Source organism: Aethalodelphis obliquidens, unplaced genomic scaffold (genome assembly GCF_003676395.1).
Source record: "Aethalodelphis obliquidens isolate GAN/ISIS:26980383/991018 unplaced genomic scaffold, ASM367639v1 scaffold13, whole genome shotgun sequence".
In the NCBI taxonomy this organism is placed as follows: Eukaryota; Metazoa; Chordata; class Mammalia; order Artiodactyla; family Delphinidae; genus Aethalodelphis; species Aethalodelphis obliquidens.
The window spans coordinates 5627904-5643823 of record NW_020837957.1 but is presented as its reverse complement, the minus strand read 5'-3'; the positions used below and the strand labels follow the sequence as shown (position 1 = coordinate 5643823).

General features: G+C 38.1%; 1 protein-coding gene across 5 annotated transcripts in view; it reads left to right on the top strand.

Moving 5' to 3' along the window:
* WLS (Wnt ligand secretion mediator) overlaps nucleotides 1-15920 on the top strand; it is a 106523-nt gene that overhangs the window by 27402 nt on the left and 63201 nt on the right. For 2 of the 5 annotated variants that reach the window (XM_027114036.1, XM_027114035.1), the window contains exon 2: nucleotides 9657-9929. The exons of 2 other annotated variants lie outside the window; for them this stretch is intronic. In XM_027114036.1, the coding sequence (XP_026969837.1) occupies nucleotides 9657-9929 (273 nt within the window). Of the gene's footprint in view, nucleotides 1-8653; nucleotides 8697-9656; nucleotides 9930-15920 lie in introns of those variants that run through there. One more of the 5 variants, XM_027114037.1, reaches the window with a different exon arrangement.

The window sequence follows — 15920 nt, the reverse complement described above, 5'->3', positions numbered from 1 at the left end:
CCAGAGTTGAGGGTCAGTTTTTTTAATCTGAATTCAGGATTGCTCCCCCAATTAGCACGTCTAATGGTTGGCAGATTTTATGTGCTAAAACTCTGGCAGGGCTCTTTATGTGCATTTTATTATTTTTTCAAAAAGAGGGAAAAAAACTGGCACTAATCTTGAGCCTAAAGTAACTTCATGTTTACCACAGCATTTCAAATACTATGTAAGAATTTGGCTCTATGTCCCAAAGCACAGTAATTTTTTTCCTTTTGGTTCCAGAGCTCCTCAATTCCACGGGATCCAAGCCAGACAAGTAATGGAAGCCAAGTGGCGCTTCATGTTTGCTGTGTAGATTCTGACAAATGTAGAGTAATTCTTCTATTCCTCAAAGCTGTCGCATCTTTGGCTCCAGAACAATTGAGGTTGCAGGCTAAGCATTGAAAATCCTCATCAGCCTAAGATGTAAACATACACTATTTTTCAATATTTTTTAAGGAAGGAATGAATTACACAAGTGTTTGCTACAATTTCTGAAACTTTCCTGTCAAAATGTCTGTCATTTATTCATAAGTTTATGTTGTAGGGAACTGTTTTAAAATACGTGTTTGACTTGTGTGTGTACAGTACAAATTACTTTGCATTCATCTCTGCTATGTGGGGTGTGTGTGTGTTTGTGTGTTTTGGTGGTGGTAGGTTAGTGTAGAGGAATGTTCTGCTGTGTTTAAAAATTTAGCTTTCTTAGAACAGATGTTAGCATAATTAACTACTACTTACTGAAAACGGCTGGCAAGGATGAATTACACGTCACTTAGTGTACCCCGTTATGCCCACTGGGGCATAGCTAGGATAATTCTGAAAATTACTTCTCCAGATCTTGGCCCTGCACACCCACTTTTGGTTCTCTAGTGACTGAGATTGAATCATGAAATAATATTTTAGTTAGTAATCTAGTAAGATTTAATTGGTGTGGTTGAAATATAGGAGAATTTTATCTTCAAAGTCAATGGCATAGGTAGAGTGAGTGTCTGACCATTACAACTTCAGAGCAATTTATGTGAAGGAATTAACAGACCGAGTCAGTTAATTCTGAAGCACTCAGTTTAACACAACTATTTACACTTTCTTTAGCCGAAAAGTTTTGAAGTGGTCATTATTATGAGACATTCTAAAACTTAGGTACGTGCTGTGGTAGATACTAAGAAATCTTTTTAGGAACTGACCTGGAGGGAACAGTAAGCAGAATTGGTCAAGGAATTGCTAGTTGTCTCAAATTTCTCAACTCAACCAGATAATATGATCTGGCTACTTCAGTTGTATAGTATATCCCACATGTATCCTTTTAACTAGAATTAAGGTAGAAGGTTTCTGAGCTTAAGAAAGGCAGGTGCAATCTCTGAGGGAATTCAATTTAATACATTTAAAAGCTAATTTTTATATTTAGCTGAAGATTCCTTTATGTTAAATGAGTGTTTGGGGGGGTGGTTTGAATAAAACTTGTAGTTGTATAAATAACAGGTATTCGTCTGGTCTCCTTGGTTTCTGTGGCCACCTATGTTCCTCTGCCCCTCTTTTCCCCATCCCCTTCCTTGGGAGGGAATCAAAAAATTCTAAGCAAACCCTGGAATTGTCCAAGGGCCTTAAAGGCCCAATGCATTTCATATAAATTCTCATTTAGGCAAGCATAGATATTCAGATAGGCAAAGCTTAGAACCAATTTGAGTATATAATCTTTTATGAACATCTTATACATACCATCCATGATGAACATCTTATACATACCGTTCATAGCCAGGAAATGGAAGTTTTCTTTATATTACAAAGTGAAATAGATATTGAGCCATTTAGCTTTGCAGTTCAGCTGAAAGCTGTGGGGCTTACATTATCCAGCTATTGCTTTCGTAGATACAGACATAGGCCAAGTAATTCTTAGTGCCCCAAACATTAATTCCATGCTTTTAAATCAGCCTCAACTCGTTTTAAAAAATAAAGTCTAATATTCACTTCCTAGTATCCAAAATCTTTTAGGGAACAAAGTAGAGAACAAATAAACAAATTGTAAAAAATAAATAAACCAATTATTCATGTTTATACAGGTCAGAGATCATGACAACAGATTCTGAAGTAAGACCAGATTTAAAGAGTTAAATCAACCTCCCTCTTGGGTCAGTAGAAAGTATCTGCTAGCAATTGTCTGTGTTTTAATTAATTAATTTATTTATTTTCACTTTAATATTTTAATACGTCTCTCTTCTAAATATAATTCTGTCACATATTTTTACACCTATATAAACAGCTTAATAAGTTATTTTAAGAAATGGGAATGAAATTAAAGGAAATAACACCTTAAATTTTTATTAATTAGCAAAAGCAAAATAATCAAAAATAAGACTAATGAACTCTTATACAAGTGCACCATTTTCTACAACAAAGAAAGATAACACTTTCAAGAAAGTAAATAATTGTAAGAATATAAATAATGTACTTTGTTTAAAGAGCTCTATAGTTTACCTGGATCAGACTTATTGCATATATTTCATAACAGTTTAAAAATTTATCCAGATTTAAATGTTAAGTCCCCAAATTTATAACATTATATATCACATTTCATTCCAGAAGAGAAAATGACCTGGTCTCAGGGATAGTTGCTTACAGCTTGGATATTTTGTAAACTTTTATATGAAGTATTAATACAATTTCTTTCATTCAGACAATTAAAACAATTTTCCTGGAATACAGTAGGGTACAAAATGTGTAGAAATCTTACAGTTAAATGGGATCAAATCAGACAGCAAAGATTTCCCAGACCATAAAATCTATGAAGACAGGAAGCAAGTGATTTAACTTTCAAGATGTTAATTTACAGATCTAACTATTCATTTATGTTTGACATTAAAACAAATTTTGAATAAGTACTGTTACAGCATTTTTTCTTATACTGGTTGGGTTATTCTGTCAGTTATTATATATTCATTATTAGATCATATAATTAATGGAGTCTACTCAGCTTTGTTTCATTTCATTAATTGTAAGAGTGTGTTTTTATTTTTTTAAAATGTTTTTCTTCCAGTTTTATTGAGATATAGTTGACATACAGCATTGTATAAGTTTAAGGGGTACAGGATAATGATTTGACTTACATACATCATGAAATGATTGTGTTTTTTTGTTTGTTTTGTTTTGTTTATTTGTTTTTTTTTTTTGCGGTACGCGGGCCTCTCACCGCTGTGGCCTCTCCCGTTGCGGAGCACAGGCTCCGGACACGCAGGCCCAGCGGCCATGGCTCACAGGCCCAACCACTCCGCAGCATGTGGGATCCTCCTGGACCACGGCACGAACCCACGTCCCCTGCATCGGCAGGCGGACTCCCAACTAATGTGCCACTAGGGAAGCCCGATTGTGTTTTTAAATCAGTGTGTATAGTTTTGTTTTTTCATTTTTGTTAGCTAAGATGCTATTATAAAAATAAAATTCTCTAAAATATTTCTGAAATGTTTGACCATTTTTAATTAAAATCGTTACTTTTTCAATTAGAGAGGTTCTGGTTATTAATGCTTGTAAACATGAATTACCCTTTTAATTGGTCTGTTTTCCACATTCCTTCCCCTTGGAGCCCAAAGCACATTAATCCTGAAATATCATTTCTGTTGCAAGGAAGACAGTCTTCCTCTAATTTAGGTGAAGGCTGTTCTGATGATGGAGACTGCACAGGCTCTTCGGAGACGCCATTGCCTTTTCCCTTCCTTCCGGGGCACCGTGTTGCTCATGTCTGGCCTTGTGGCTACCTATAAGATACCAACAGTGTCTTAGAAGGAAAGATTCCCCCAAATAAAAGTTCTTTGTTATTTGTGGGTCTCTTTATGTCGCTGTACAAAGTGAAGCTGAGACTGTTGGGAACAGAAGCCAAGGCCCCCTAGAGAACTAGATCCCTGGTCAGAGAAAGCAAAGGGCTGTAACAAGGTTAGGGCTGTGCAGCATTTTCACCTAGTAAATGATCTCTTCTTAAATTTAATGCTCAAACACAGACCGTACGATTGGCCTTCGGTATCCTCAGATCAAGCAGCCAGGGATTGATCTGCTGATCAGGAGGACCGACTATATTGTGCCATTTTATAGAAGGGACTTGAGCATTCTCAGAAATTGGTATACATAGGGGCCGTGGAAGCAGTCCTCCACGGATACAGAGGGACGACTGTATTGTGGTTTTCGAGATAGCCTCTGACCCAGCACATGCTCTTCTTCAGTGCCTTCCCTACTCCTGTCCCCTTTTCCACCTGGCTAACTAACACCTGCTCTCTGTGAAGTCTAAGTCCAGGCCTCGGGCAGGCAGCCCTCCCAGCCCCCTTCACAATTGATGCCTCCTGTGCAACATCTGTAAGGGCACGTTTCAATCAGGATGGGCTTCTCTGCCAACTTCTCACCCTCCCACACTCGACTGTGAGCAACTCAGGGTCTGGGACTGTCATTTGTCTCTATCTTTAGGTTGCATAGGCCCACATAATAGTAATACTCCTAGATAACTGCTAAAGGAAACTTCTTTACTTGTAATAAAGCAAAGAAATAAATAGTCTGTGTTGGCTTAAACGGAGACCATGTGTCATGTCAGCATGTTGTTTTAATTTTATTTTAACTTTTCTAGGAGGCAACCAAGTCTTGTGTCTCTGTCCAACTCTCTAATTAAAGGTTCTGGCGGGAGTAGGGGCTAATGATTTGATGTTGACTCAACTTTGAGCATGATAGCGGTAGTGGTTGGCCAGATAGTAATTTGTAAACGGGACAGCCATTTGAGATGCCATAACAGGAAGCTGACTGGAGTCAATGAATATTCTTCCAAAAGAAGTACAGGTTTAGTCATTGTTCACTTACATTTTTATTCAAGGTTGCATTGTAATGATGACTGGAATTTTTGCCTCATTCTAGTGAATTCATTTCTCCTGCCTTCCAAATATCTGACTATGGCCCTTTCTCAGGTAATGTCAGGGTAAATATAGTATCACCACAACTATAATTACTTTTTCCTGTAATTATTTATGTATTGTCTGTTTTCCCCATTATTTTTACATTCCACATGGCTGGTGCCTCTTAGGTTCCCTCAAGCACCTAACAGTGCTTCGTGCATAGTAGGTATTCAAGACATATTTGGTGAATGCAGTATGAGCCTTAGTGATGTATGTCACTGAAGGGTCACTGAATTTTTAGAGGCTTCACGTTGTGTTTGTACAGTTTTTCACAGCCTCGAATTAGAAGTCTTATTGATTTCACATCACTTTAAAATTAAATGTTGTGTAGTGTCAGATTTCACAGTTCTCTGCTCTTGTGGAGAGATGGAGGCCAAAAATACTGTGTTGAAATACAGATAAAAAAAGGAAAAAAAATGGCCTATGTTTGACACGGTAAAGAGAACTGGCCTCAAAATGGGGTGGTGTTTTCAAAGAGTGGCTTGTGTTTTATAACTTCTGTGCCTACTCCAAAAGTTGTGTTAACCTACCATAAACTAACCAGTCCGTAGTGCCTGGGCATATTCATTTTGGGCCAAACTGCTCTGTCTATGAAATTGTACTGATGTAGAAGTAGCTTTGGGCCACTTGTTTTCAACTAAGTGCTACGAATGGGTAGAGGGGACATTTATAATATGTGCTGAAGCAGCTGGATGATATTACATTACTATCCTAGGAGTACTGAGGAGTGGTTATTTTTAGCTTTCACCTGAGCAAACATGACTCAGTTTGTTGACCTGAATCCATCTAGTTCCTTCTTAAGCACACAAACTATTAATCCCTAGAACCACGCTGGCGACTGAGGCCTTCCTTACGTATAACTGTTGGTTAGTTGACTGTGGCTTGTTCAAAGGTCACCGATAATTTCAGCTTCTCCCATTTCATTCTTTTCTCTTACAATAAAATCCCTCACACTTTTTAAAAATTTAAAGACAGAAATCAAAGTTCTTTTGATTTTAGACACTGCTTTGTGATCTACGTAGTCACATTGTTGGCTATAGCTGATGAAAACACCTTCTATAGTAGGCAACCAGCTAAGAGCTATAGACTTTGTTTTTGGCTTACTTTGTTATACTTTCTGCATAAGAAACACCTGGAAATTCACTTTTAGCTGGAGTAGGAAGTTGTCTTGAACTGTAAACATATTCAGGGAACATTAACTGTCCATGTTTGAATAACAGAATGTCTGTTTACTTTCTCAAATGATACAAGCGTTTCACCTTTTGAGCACTATTAGAAATGGAAAATGTTGAATTATCTTCAGGTTTTTAAAGTTATACAAAAGGTTTTTTAGACTAGATTTATTCAAGTGAAGAAAAATACTTGCGATTCTTATAGTACAGCTTGAGATGCACTTGCGGCTTCCCAAGTTCATTGCCATGATATTTATGAAAATATTAGTATTCCTGGGATTTTTTTCTTTATGCAAGAAACACTAGACTAATGAAAGAATGAAAATAATTCAGGCTGCTACAAAGGCAGGCGTTCACCGTGTCCATTAAAAATGCAGCCTTTGTGCCTGTAAAGTGTTCAGCTTCTCTGTTATTAAGTTTGGAATGTGGTTTTGGAGGTTAACTAGGAACTCAGATAGTTATTTTTCATTTTGGTCTAAGGAGGGAAAGACTTGTTTTTCAAAAGGAAAAAAAATAAAGAAATGAAAAAAGGTTAGGTTCATTTTGGAAGAATAGAAGTTTTAAAATGTAGTAACTATTTTCTGCAGCAAATAGTCAGTTTGAGTATGTTAGCCAAAAATAGAATTCATGACTTTTGTCTCCCTGTTTATTCTCCAACCACATTAAAAGAAGTTTAGTTAAATGTGCCATTTGGTCTTTGTAACGTTGGTGGGCTATTTAGCAGAGTCAGGATAACCAAAGTTTGATTGGTTCATATTTCTAATAATAAGTGAGATGTCTGATTTTAGATGGATTAGGTGTAGAATGTATTCATGATACAGTTTTGAGTTTTAAAGAAAAACTTCCCTAGCCTGGATTAGTGGTGGCTCTGTGCTGTGGTATTCAGGATACTACATTGAAGAACTTTCAGCCAGAGTTTAGCAGTGCTGTGTTTTCTGGTAAGTTTTAGTAGGCATCATCCCAACTTTCTGGGAACATAACATTTTACTACTCAAAATTTACTGTTAGGATTGATATTTAGGGGTAGAAAAATGTGTATTTGAGCACTAGAAGTAGAGCAAAGTATTAATAATACACACTCTTGCGTCATAAATGACGTTTCCTCTTGCTTTACATATTCCTCTAGTTGCTATTTGATCTCTGTCAAGTAAGAGATGATTTCTGTTCATAAAGGGTCTGAAAGCACTGTGTGTCAAGTATCATATGTGCAAAATTAAACATATTTAAACCATGCACATAAACCAGATTTATGTTTTCCTTCCACTACTTTCAGAGAAAAGTTTTATAAATAGATTTAAAAATATATTGTAGTAGAAGGATCCACATGAAGAAAACTATGAAAATTTTCAAAGAGATATTAAAATGGACTGCAGTTAATAGAGAAGTGATCACTGTTCTTGGGTGGGAAAACTAAATGTCAGGAAAGGATGCCAACTCTGTCCACATTAATTTATAGATGTAATGTAATTTCAGTCAGATCCCAGCAAAAAATATAAACATGAAATGGCATGGGGGAGGGGTATTACTCTATCAGATATTGATATAAACCATCAGTTTACGTGACTTAAAACCGTGTTGTGTTGGGCCATGAATTTACAGTCCAATACATGGAAATAGACTAGATTGTCCAGAAATGTCTATTTGTATACATAAGATAAAGGTGCTGTCATAAAGCAACAACAAAGGAGAGTTTGTTCAGTAAAGAATAATTTAAATATTTAGAAAAATGAAACTGGATTCTCACCTCATCCCTTATATCAAAATAAATTCCATATGGATCAACTATTTAAATATTTAAAAAATGAAATTGTTAAAAATGACTAGAAGGTAAAAGTTTATTGAATTTGGAGATTAGAAAGTCTCTCTATACACAGAAGAATGGGAAAAACATAAAAGTGTGATTGTACATGAAATCTGGGATTTCTCTGTATTAAAATATGCCATAAACAAATTGAGACAGCAGAGGGAAAAGTTGAGATAAATCACTAACAAAACATATTAGGCAAAGAATTATTCTTATTTATAGACAACCTTTACAAAACAAGGGGTGGGGGGTTATAGGTAAATTAGAAGAGTGTATCGTGTGATTATTTTGCAACCACTAGTTGAAAAATTTTAATTACATAGAAAATATAATAGCTAAAATTAATTTTATATTTTTTCATGTACTTTCAAGCACTGTTCTGAATACTTTTCATATGTTAATTTGTTTAATGTATACAACGACTCAGAGAGTGTGACAAGATCTGAGACATCGAGGAAGTGATTCCAAGGGAAATCGAAGCCAATGACATTGTGTCTTCTGTCCACAGTCCCCTCCCCTCCATGGAGATGAGTCCTTGGTTCCAGTTCATGCTGTTTATCCTGCAGCTGGACACTACATTCAAGCTATTATTGTTGCCATTTAAGAGATAACAAGACTAATACACAGACAGGTTTAGAAATTCACCCCAAACTTTGCTAGCTTGGATTCATGGTGACACAACCAGAAATGAGAGAGCCAGGCAAGTTGGCTCCACAGCTTGTGTTATTTACCACTGTTCTACTCTACTTTGCTAAATGATTAAAAAGAAGAAGCTACAAATAGGTATGACCCTATTTTGTAATGATATGTGTTAATATTAGTATGTATTTTAAAGTTATACAAATTAATTCCTCTATAAATTTGTATCTAGTTACACACTCATAGAAAAGACAGATAATACTTTGGTATTTTTCCAACAGTGGCTACTTCTCTTTAGTGGGATTTTGGGTAACTGTTGTTTTGAACTTCAACATTTCTGTATTTTGCAAATTTTCTGTTATAATTATGTGACCATTTTATAATCAAAAAATTGTGTTGTTAATGTTATATATTTCAAATTTGATGATCCCTCTTGAAGTGCATGTATCGTATTTTAGTATACCCTTGAAGTGTCAGTCAGTGTTTGGGTTCCATCCTCTGATAGGTACATTAAATGGGGGCCCAAAGTCAGAAAACTTCTTTCTCTCAATCAAAAGCAGTGTTGTAGAATTTCAGAGTTAAGAAGAATCTTAGAAACTAGCCATCTTGGTTGAATTTTAGAAGCCAGCCATCTTATTTCTCAGATGAGGATCCTGAAGCTACTATAGATTTAACCAATTTACCCAAAATGACCTGAGAGTAAGTCATTCAACCAGGCTTCAGACCCAGGTCTTCTGACTTCAGACACTGTGTTCTGTGAAGCCCCAGAAGTCTCCAAGCCCTCAGGCAGGTGGAAAGTGAAGCACAGTTGATTTTTGTGACATTTGTTTGGAATGATGAGGGAACTGAAGAAAACAAATGTATTCTTTCAATAAATAACCGTCACTGAAAACAATGGGAAGGCTTTTGGGGATGCTTTATGATGCCTCTGGAGGTCACTGAAGGATCCTCACCCGGATTTTGGAGATCTCTTGGTATTAATGACCTCAAGTTATAGAAGGTGGTGTGAAAAATGGAGAGAGGACAGTAGTGGAAAGAGTATTAGAAAGAAATAGGCACTTCCATGGATGATTCTTCTAAAACAGGAAAATATTCTCTTTTCAGCTCCAGGACCCACAACGGCAGTGTCCTACATGTCAGTGAAATGCGTGGATGTCCGTAAAAACCATCACAAGACAAAATGGTTAATGCCTTGGGGACCCAACCAGTGTGACAAGATCCGAGACATTGAGGAAGCGATTCCAAGGGAAATCGAAGCCAATGACATTGTGTTTTCTGTTCACATTCCCCTCCCCTCCATGGAGATGAGTTCTTGGTTCCAGTTCATGCTGTTTATCCTGCAGCTGGACATTGCATTCAAGCTGAACAACCAAATCAGTAAGTGCATTCTCCCCATCCCTCTCCTATCCTGGAGAATTTCTGTCTTCAGGCTTTTCAGAGCCAGTTATAATAACAGTAAAATAAGAGTATTACTAGTGACAATTATTGACTGCTTTCTACTTACTAGACACTTTTCTGAGTACTCTACCTGAATTAACCCATTTAATTCCTAGAGGTAGGTCTTATTTCATTTTACACATAGAAAACTCAGGCATCGGTGAGACTGCCCAAAGTCAGAAGGCTAGAGAATGGAAGAACTGGAATTCAAAGTCAGGTGGCCAGAGCCCTGCCCTAACCAAGTTTCATAACCTCTCTAGTGCCGAGAGGGGACTCATCCTAGTGGAGTGATTTGAGGGTTTCTGAAAGGTTGCATCTTTGCAAATGTCTTTTCTGGCTGGGCTTTGAGTGAAGCCATTGCCTTAGAAAAATATACCTGTCAAAATGGGAACACCAGCCCACAAGCACCCATTTTCCCACAAACTGGGTTATTTTTCTAGCTTACTCAGTTGTGATTCAAGACTCTGAGGGCATGAGGCATATAAACATTTTGTGAGGAGATTATTGGGTGATTTTGGAGAGGAAGATCCACTTGTGGCATCTGAGGACAGTATAGGGAATCTGAAATTGAGAAGGAAGAGAACATTTTTTACTGAAGCAGGATCAGGGGTGAGAGTGAAAGAGAAAAAGGTGTGTTGAAGACAGCTCTGCCTAGGGCCTGTCCATGGATTAAAGCACTTTTTCAATTCTAATTTTCCTGTATCAACAATTATCTTGTTACACAATCACGTTGATTTTACTCTGTTTAGGAGTTGGAGCAGTATATGTGCCTGGTTGACATTTTATCTGGAACAGATTATGCTAAGATAATTTTTCAGAATGTAGAGTTTCCACCCTACCCCTAATTCATTCAGTCTCTTACCCATTATTTCAAACTGGTTTTGAGTACCCACTACGGCCACATACCAAATTGATGGCTGGACATGTGGTTACATGTGAAGACACTGTCCTTCAAGGGGCTTATAGTTAAGTGGAAATGACAGGCAAATAACAAGTCATTACTGTATAGTGTGCTAGGTGCTGTATACCCAAGGTATACCCAGGAGCTGTGGGAGCATAAAGAAAAGGCTTCAGAGCAGAGAAAGGGAAGGCTGTCTTGGTGCGCATACACACACGTGTGTGTGTGTGTGTGTGTGTGTGTGTGTGTAGAGGTGAGCAGACACATCTTTGAGGTGAGTGTTAAATAGTGAAAACCCTGACAGAGTTGGGGTGAGGGTGGGTGCAAGTGGAAGAGCACTTTAGGTAGAAGTAATGGCTGATGGGCCCATCTGGACCTTCATAACAGCATTCAAGTGGTACTTCCCACATCCCTATTCTCTTGCCTATTGACTTGCTTACTCATTCATTGCTTGCATAACACAGTTGCTCATTCAAGCTTTATTAAGTCTCAACCATGTGTTAAGCAGTAGGTACTGAAGATGCAAGATTGAACAAAGCACTAGGGAAGAAGTGGTTGGGAGAAAGATACTTAAACATACCATAAGGAAAGATAAGTGCTATAATGAGAGGAATATGCCATATAATGTGTGAGATTCGGGCAGCAAACTTTGCTATGAGGTTAAAAACTGAGACTAAAGCTAGTGTATATATCTTGAGGTTTGGGTTTTCATATTCCTAATTCTAAGAATGTATTCAAGAAAAGGAGAATTACAACAGTTGGAGGAGCCATGGTAGGCTGACATCGGTAGGTTAACTGGCTTATTTATGTTTTGGTGTGAAGGTCAAGGACAGAGTTCTCTGTTATCTGGTTGCCTGTTGTGTATTTCAAGAATAATGTTCCCAGACAGACTCCTAGCTCCAAATATAAAGGAAATGATTTACTCTGTAATAGAAATTAGATAATTGCTCCGTATTGACTGTATTAGTGCTGGGTATAACAAATTATCCTGAAATTTAGCAGCATACATCAATAAGCATGTAGTATCCCCCTCTTTCTCTGGGTCAGGGATCTGGGTACAGCTTAACTTGGGAGTCTCTGGCTGAGCTTCTCTTCTGAGGTTGCAGTCAAGCTGTTGTTCTGGTCTGCAGTCTCATGAGAAGGCTTGAAGGCTCGACTGGGGGAGATCTGCTTCATGTGGTCACTCATGTGGTCGTTGGTAGGCCTTGTTCCATCACCACATAGGCCTTGCCATGGGGCTGTCTTACAGTAGGTCCCCCCCCGCCCCAATAAGGGCTAGTGATGAGAGAGAGGAAGAGAGAGAGAGAGAGAGAGAAAACGCAGGTGCCTAAGACAGAAGCCACTCAGTCTTAGAAGTGACATCTCATCTCTTCTACTGTATTCTACTGGTTAGAAGTGAACAAGTAAGTCCAGCCCACACTTGAGGGAGATTACATAGGGCATGAATATCGGGAAATGGACATCATTGAGGACCAATGAGTTGATCAATCAAGCCTATATGATGAAGCCTCCATAAAAACCCAGAAGGAGAGCTTCCAGGTTGGGGAATCAGAATGCTTCCACGTGGCACCATACTGGACCCCAAACTCCATGAGGACAGAAGCTCCTTTGTTAGGGATCTTGCCCTATGTATTTGGACGTTGATTTGTATCTACTTTAATATCTTTTGTAATAAACCTATAATCTAATGAATAAATGGGTTTCTGAGTTCTGTGAGCAGCTCTAGCAAATTAATCAAACCTGAGAAGGGGGTTGTGGGAACCTCTAGTTCGTAGCTACTAGGTTAGAAGTACAGGTAACAACCTGGACTTGGCAGCTGGCGTCTGAAGTCTAAGGAGGGGATCATGGGATCCTCCAATCTGTAGCCAGTAGGTCAGAAGTGCAGGTAACAACCTGGGCTTGTGATTAGTGTCTGGAGAGAGGGGCAGTTTTGTGCGACTGAGCCCTTAACCTGTGGGATCTGATGATATCTCTGGGTAGATAGTGTCAGAATTGAGTTGAATTGTAGGACACCCTGCTGGCATCAGAATTGTTGGATGTGTGGGAAATTTCACACCCCATCTTTACTGGTGGTCAGAACCTATCACATATCTTAATAACTTCACAGATGAATTGTTTCCCATCAAATATTAATTCTAAACATCAAAAATGCCTATGTTGAGGCTTCCCTGGTGGCGCAGTGGTTGAGAGTCCACCTGCCGATGCAGGGGACACGGGTTCATGCCTTGGTCCGAGAAGATCCCACATGCCGCGGAGCGGCTAGGCCCGTGAGCCATGGCCGCTGAGCGGCCCGGCCGGGAGCACGGCCACGGGAAAGAAAAAAAAACAAAAAAGGCCCCCCACACAAAAAAAAAAAAAAAAAAAAAAAAAAGCCTATGCTGGTAAGGCTTTAACTAAAACATTGCTATATGTAAATGAAATGTGAATGCATCTTATAGTTTTTTTTCCCAAGTACATCTTCAGGTTCCAAAATATATTTTATCTTCATCTAGAAAAAGAGTGGACTAAAGATTCTTTATCTTAGAAACATACTTTAATTTCTTATAACGTGAGGGTCTGCACTTAATAGGGGCACACTAAAAAATTATCTTCCAAGCGGGGGCTACTCTTCATTGTGGTGTGCGGGCTTCTCATTTATAAGACGTGGTAGGTCTGGGTTTTACCCTGATCCTTATATTAAAGAGTATGTACAGCTGCCGGTTCACTTTTTATATTTTATCATTGTTTGGATGCCTTTCTGACAGCAAGAGATGGGGCAGAAGAAAAAAGATAAGTGTGGTGAACAAGATCCTATTATATGTGGATGGCTTTCTGTTTATCAGAGATTCAGCTCTAGCAATATTACCTCAAATGGAAGGAAAAGTCAGGCCAATCCTGTTTTTTCTTTAAACTTTCCTAGACAGTCTGTGAAATAAGTTTCAGATTTCAAGTAGTAAGAGATTTCACATTTGGACTATGAAATTAAAGTTAGGATTATATGTATATGTGTATATATATATATATATGTATTCAGAGTTTTCATGTATCTTTGAAGGGTCTTTGAGCAGATAAAATAATCTAAGGAGTGTATATTTTAAAGGACAGTCATTTGGTGCTAAATTTTATTCATTTTATTTTCAAATTTATTTATCTATTTTTAAAATTATTTATTTATTTATTTTTGGGTGAGTTGGGTCTTCGTTGCTTCACGCGGGCTTTCTCTAGTTGCGGCAAACAGGGGCTACTCTTCGTTGCGGTGTGCGGGCTTCTCATTGCAGTGGCTTCTCTTGTTGTAGAGCACCAGCTCTAGGCATCGGGCTCAGTAGTTGTGGCACGTGGGCTCAGTAGTGGTGGCTCGCGGGCTCTAGAGCGCAGTCTCAGTAGTTGTGCTGCATGGGCTTTGTTGCTCCACGGCATGTGGGATCTTCCCGGACCAGGGCTTGAACCCGTGTCCCCTGCACTGGCAGGCAGATTCTTAACCACTGCGCCACCAGGGATGCCCTGTTTATTCCTTTTAAACTTTCAATTTAAGATGATACAGGTTTTGGCTAGGATTTGAAATCTTGACAATCCATCAGAAACTGAATAAGCATTGACATTCACTTTAAAAACTGGTCATTGTTTCATCAACTTCAAGATTTCATCAGACTGATGTTTTTCGGAGGGAAATGATGATATTATAGGGTAATATATAGTAATAAAAGTGTTTAGAGAATGTGTATATTTTATTTGATTGTTGAGAAATATGATATTCCATGCTTATTATTCAATAAAAGTAATCCATACTTGAAAAAGCAATTTTAAACAGAATCCCTACTCTCATTGTTAAAACATAAACATTTAAAAAACCTACAGTTGTCATTCAGTAATAAGTATGAAAAGTAGTAGCCAGTTCAACTTGTAAATGGTGATAGTTTTAAAACTATAATCTGCAGGATCTGGGAAGGGAAAGCCAGTTGAATAGAATCTAGTTCCAGATGCTTAGAAAGTGGACCTTTCAGTAAATGCCAATTACAGGTGGCCCTCCATATCTCATCCTTGGATACTGAGGGCCTATTGTACTATGGTACTTTGTATAGGTGACTTGAGCATCCGTAGGTTTTGGTATTTGCTGAGGGTTGGGGGTGGAGGGTGGTCCTGGAAACAATGGATAATGAGGGATGACTGTACAAATTCTGAGCAGACCTTTCTGTTGAAATCTATGTTTGGGTCACTGCTGACTTTTACCTAAACATTTCAGAGGCATGGAATTAACGTGTTTGTCAGGGCACAAACGTGGTGCTTCTATAGAGCTGAAAGAGACAGAGAACTTCAGTTTTTGCTCAGGAGAGTTAGAAAATGGAGGGAGTGTGAGTGGACTAAAAAGTGTCAAAAAAATGTCAACCTAAACGTCTGGTGTCTGGATGGTTGAGCATTGAGAAAAATGAACGCTTATCTATGTGATGGGCTTAGATTGTTCTGTAACAGCAAATTCTGTTATTTGAAAATATCCTCTAGAGTGGGTGTATGTCATTTTTTTTAAGTGTTTTATCAGTCACTTAATTTATGTATGTATTTGTGAAATACAGGTTTGAGTTGGCTAAAATGGTACCCACTTGTAATGGAATGTCGCTCTACTGATTACAACTGCAAGTCACATACTTAGCATAACCTCAGACTCTACATGGGGCTTCTTTTGAGGAACTTGGGTGGAGAGATCAAAGAAGGAGGGTTTTTTTGACATGTCTCTACCCAGCTTTCAAATCTACTGTTGAAATAGAAGCACTGAAATTCTTTGGCAGAAAGCCTCAAGGTGGATTGATCTGTCTTGAGTAGTAAATCTAGGATTTCAGGGGTCTAAAAATCCCTTAGGCTGAAGAAATACTGATAAATGGTGTGGGATGGGGAAAGCCAGAGCGTTTATTCTGTTCTTAGGTAATGAAGTCATTATGTTTTGCTTTGAACCCCGTGCTGTACGCTATAATTAAATATTGTCTTATTTGCTTGTTTCATTCTTGCAAATGACTACATGTAACGATGGAATTATTTCTATAACAAGTGATTTTTCTTTTCTC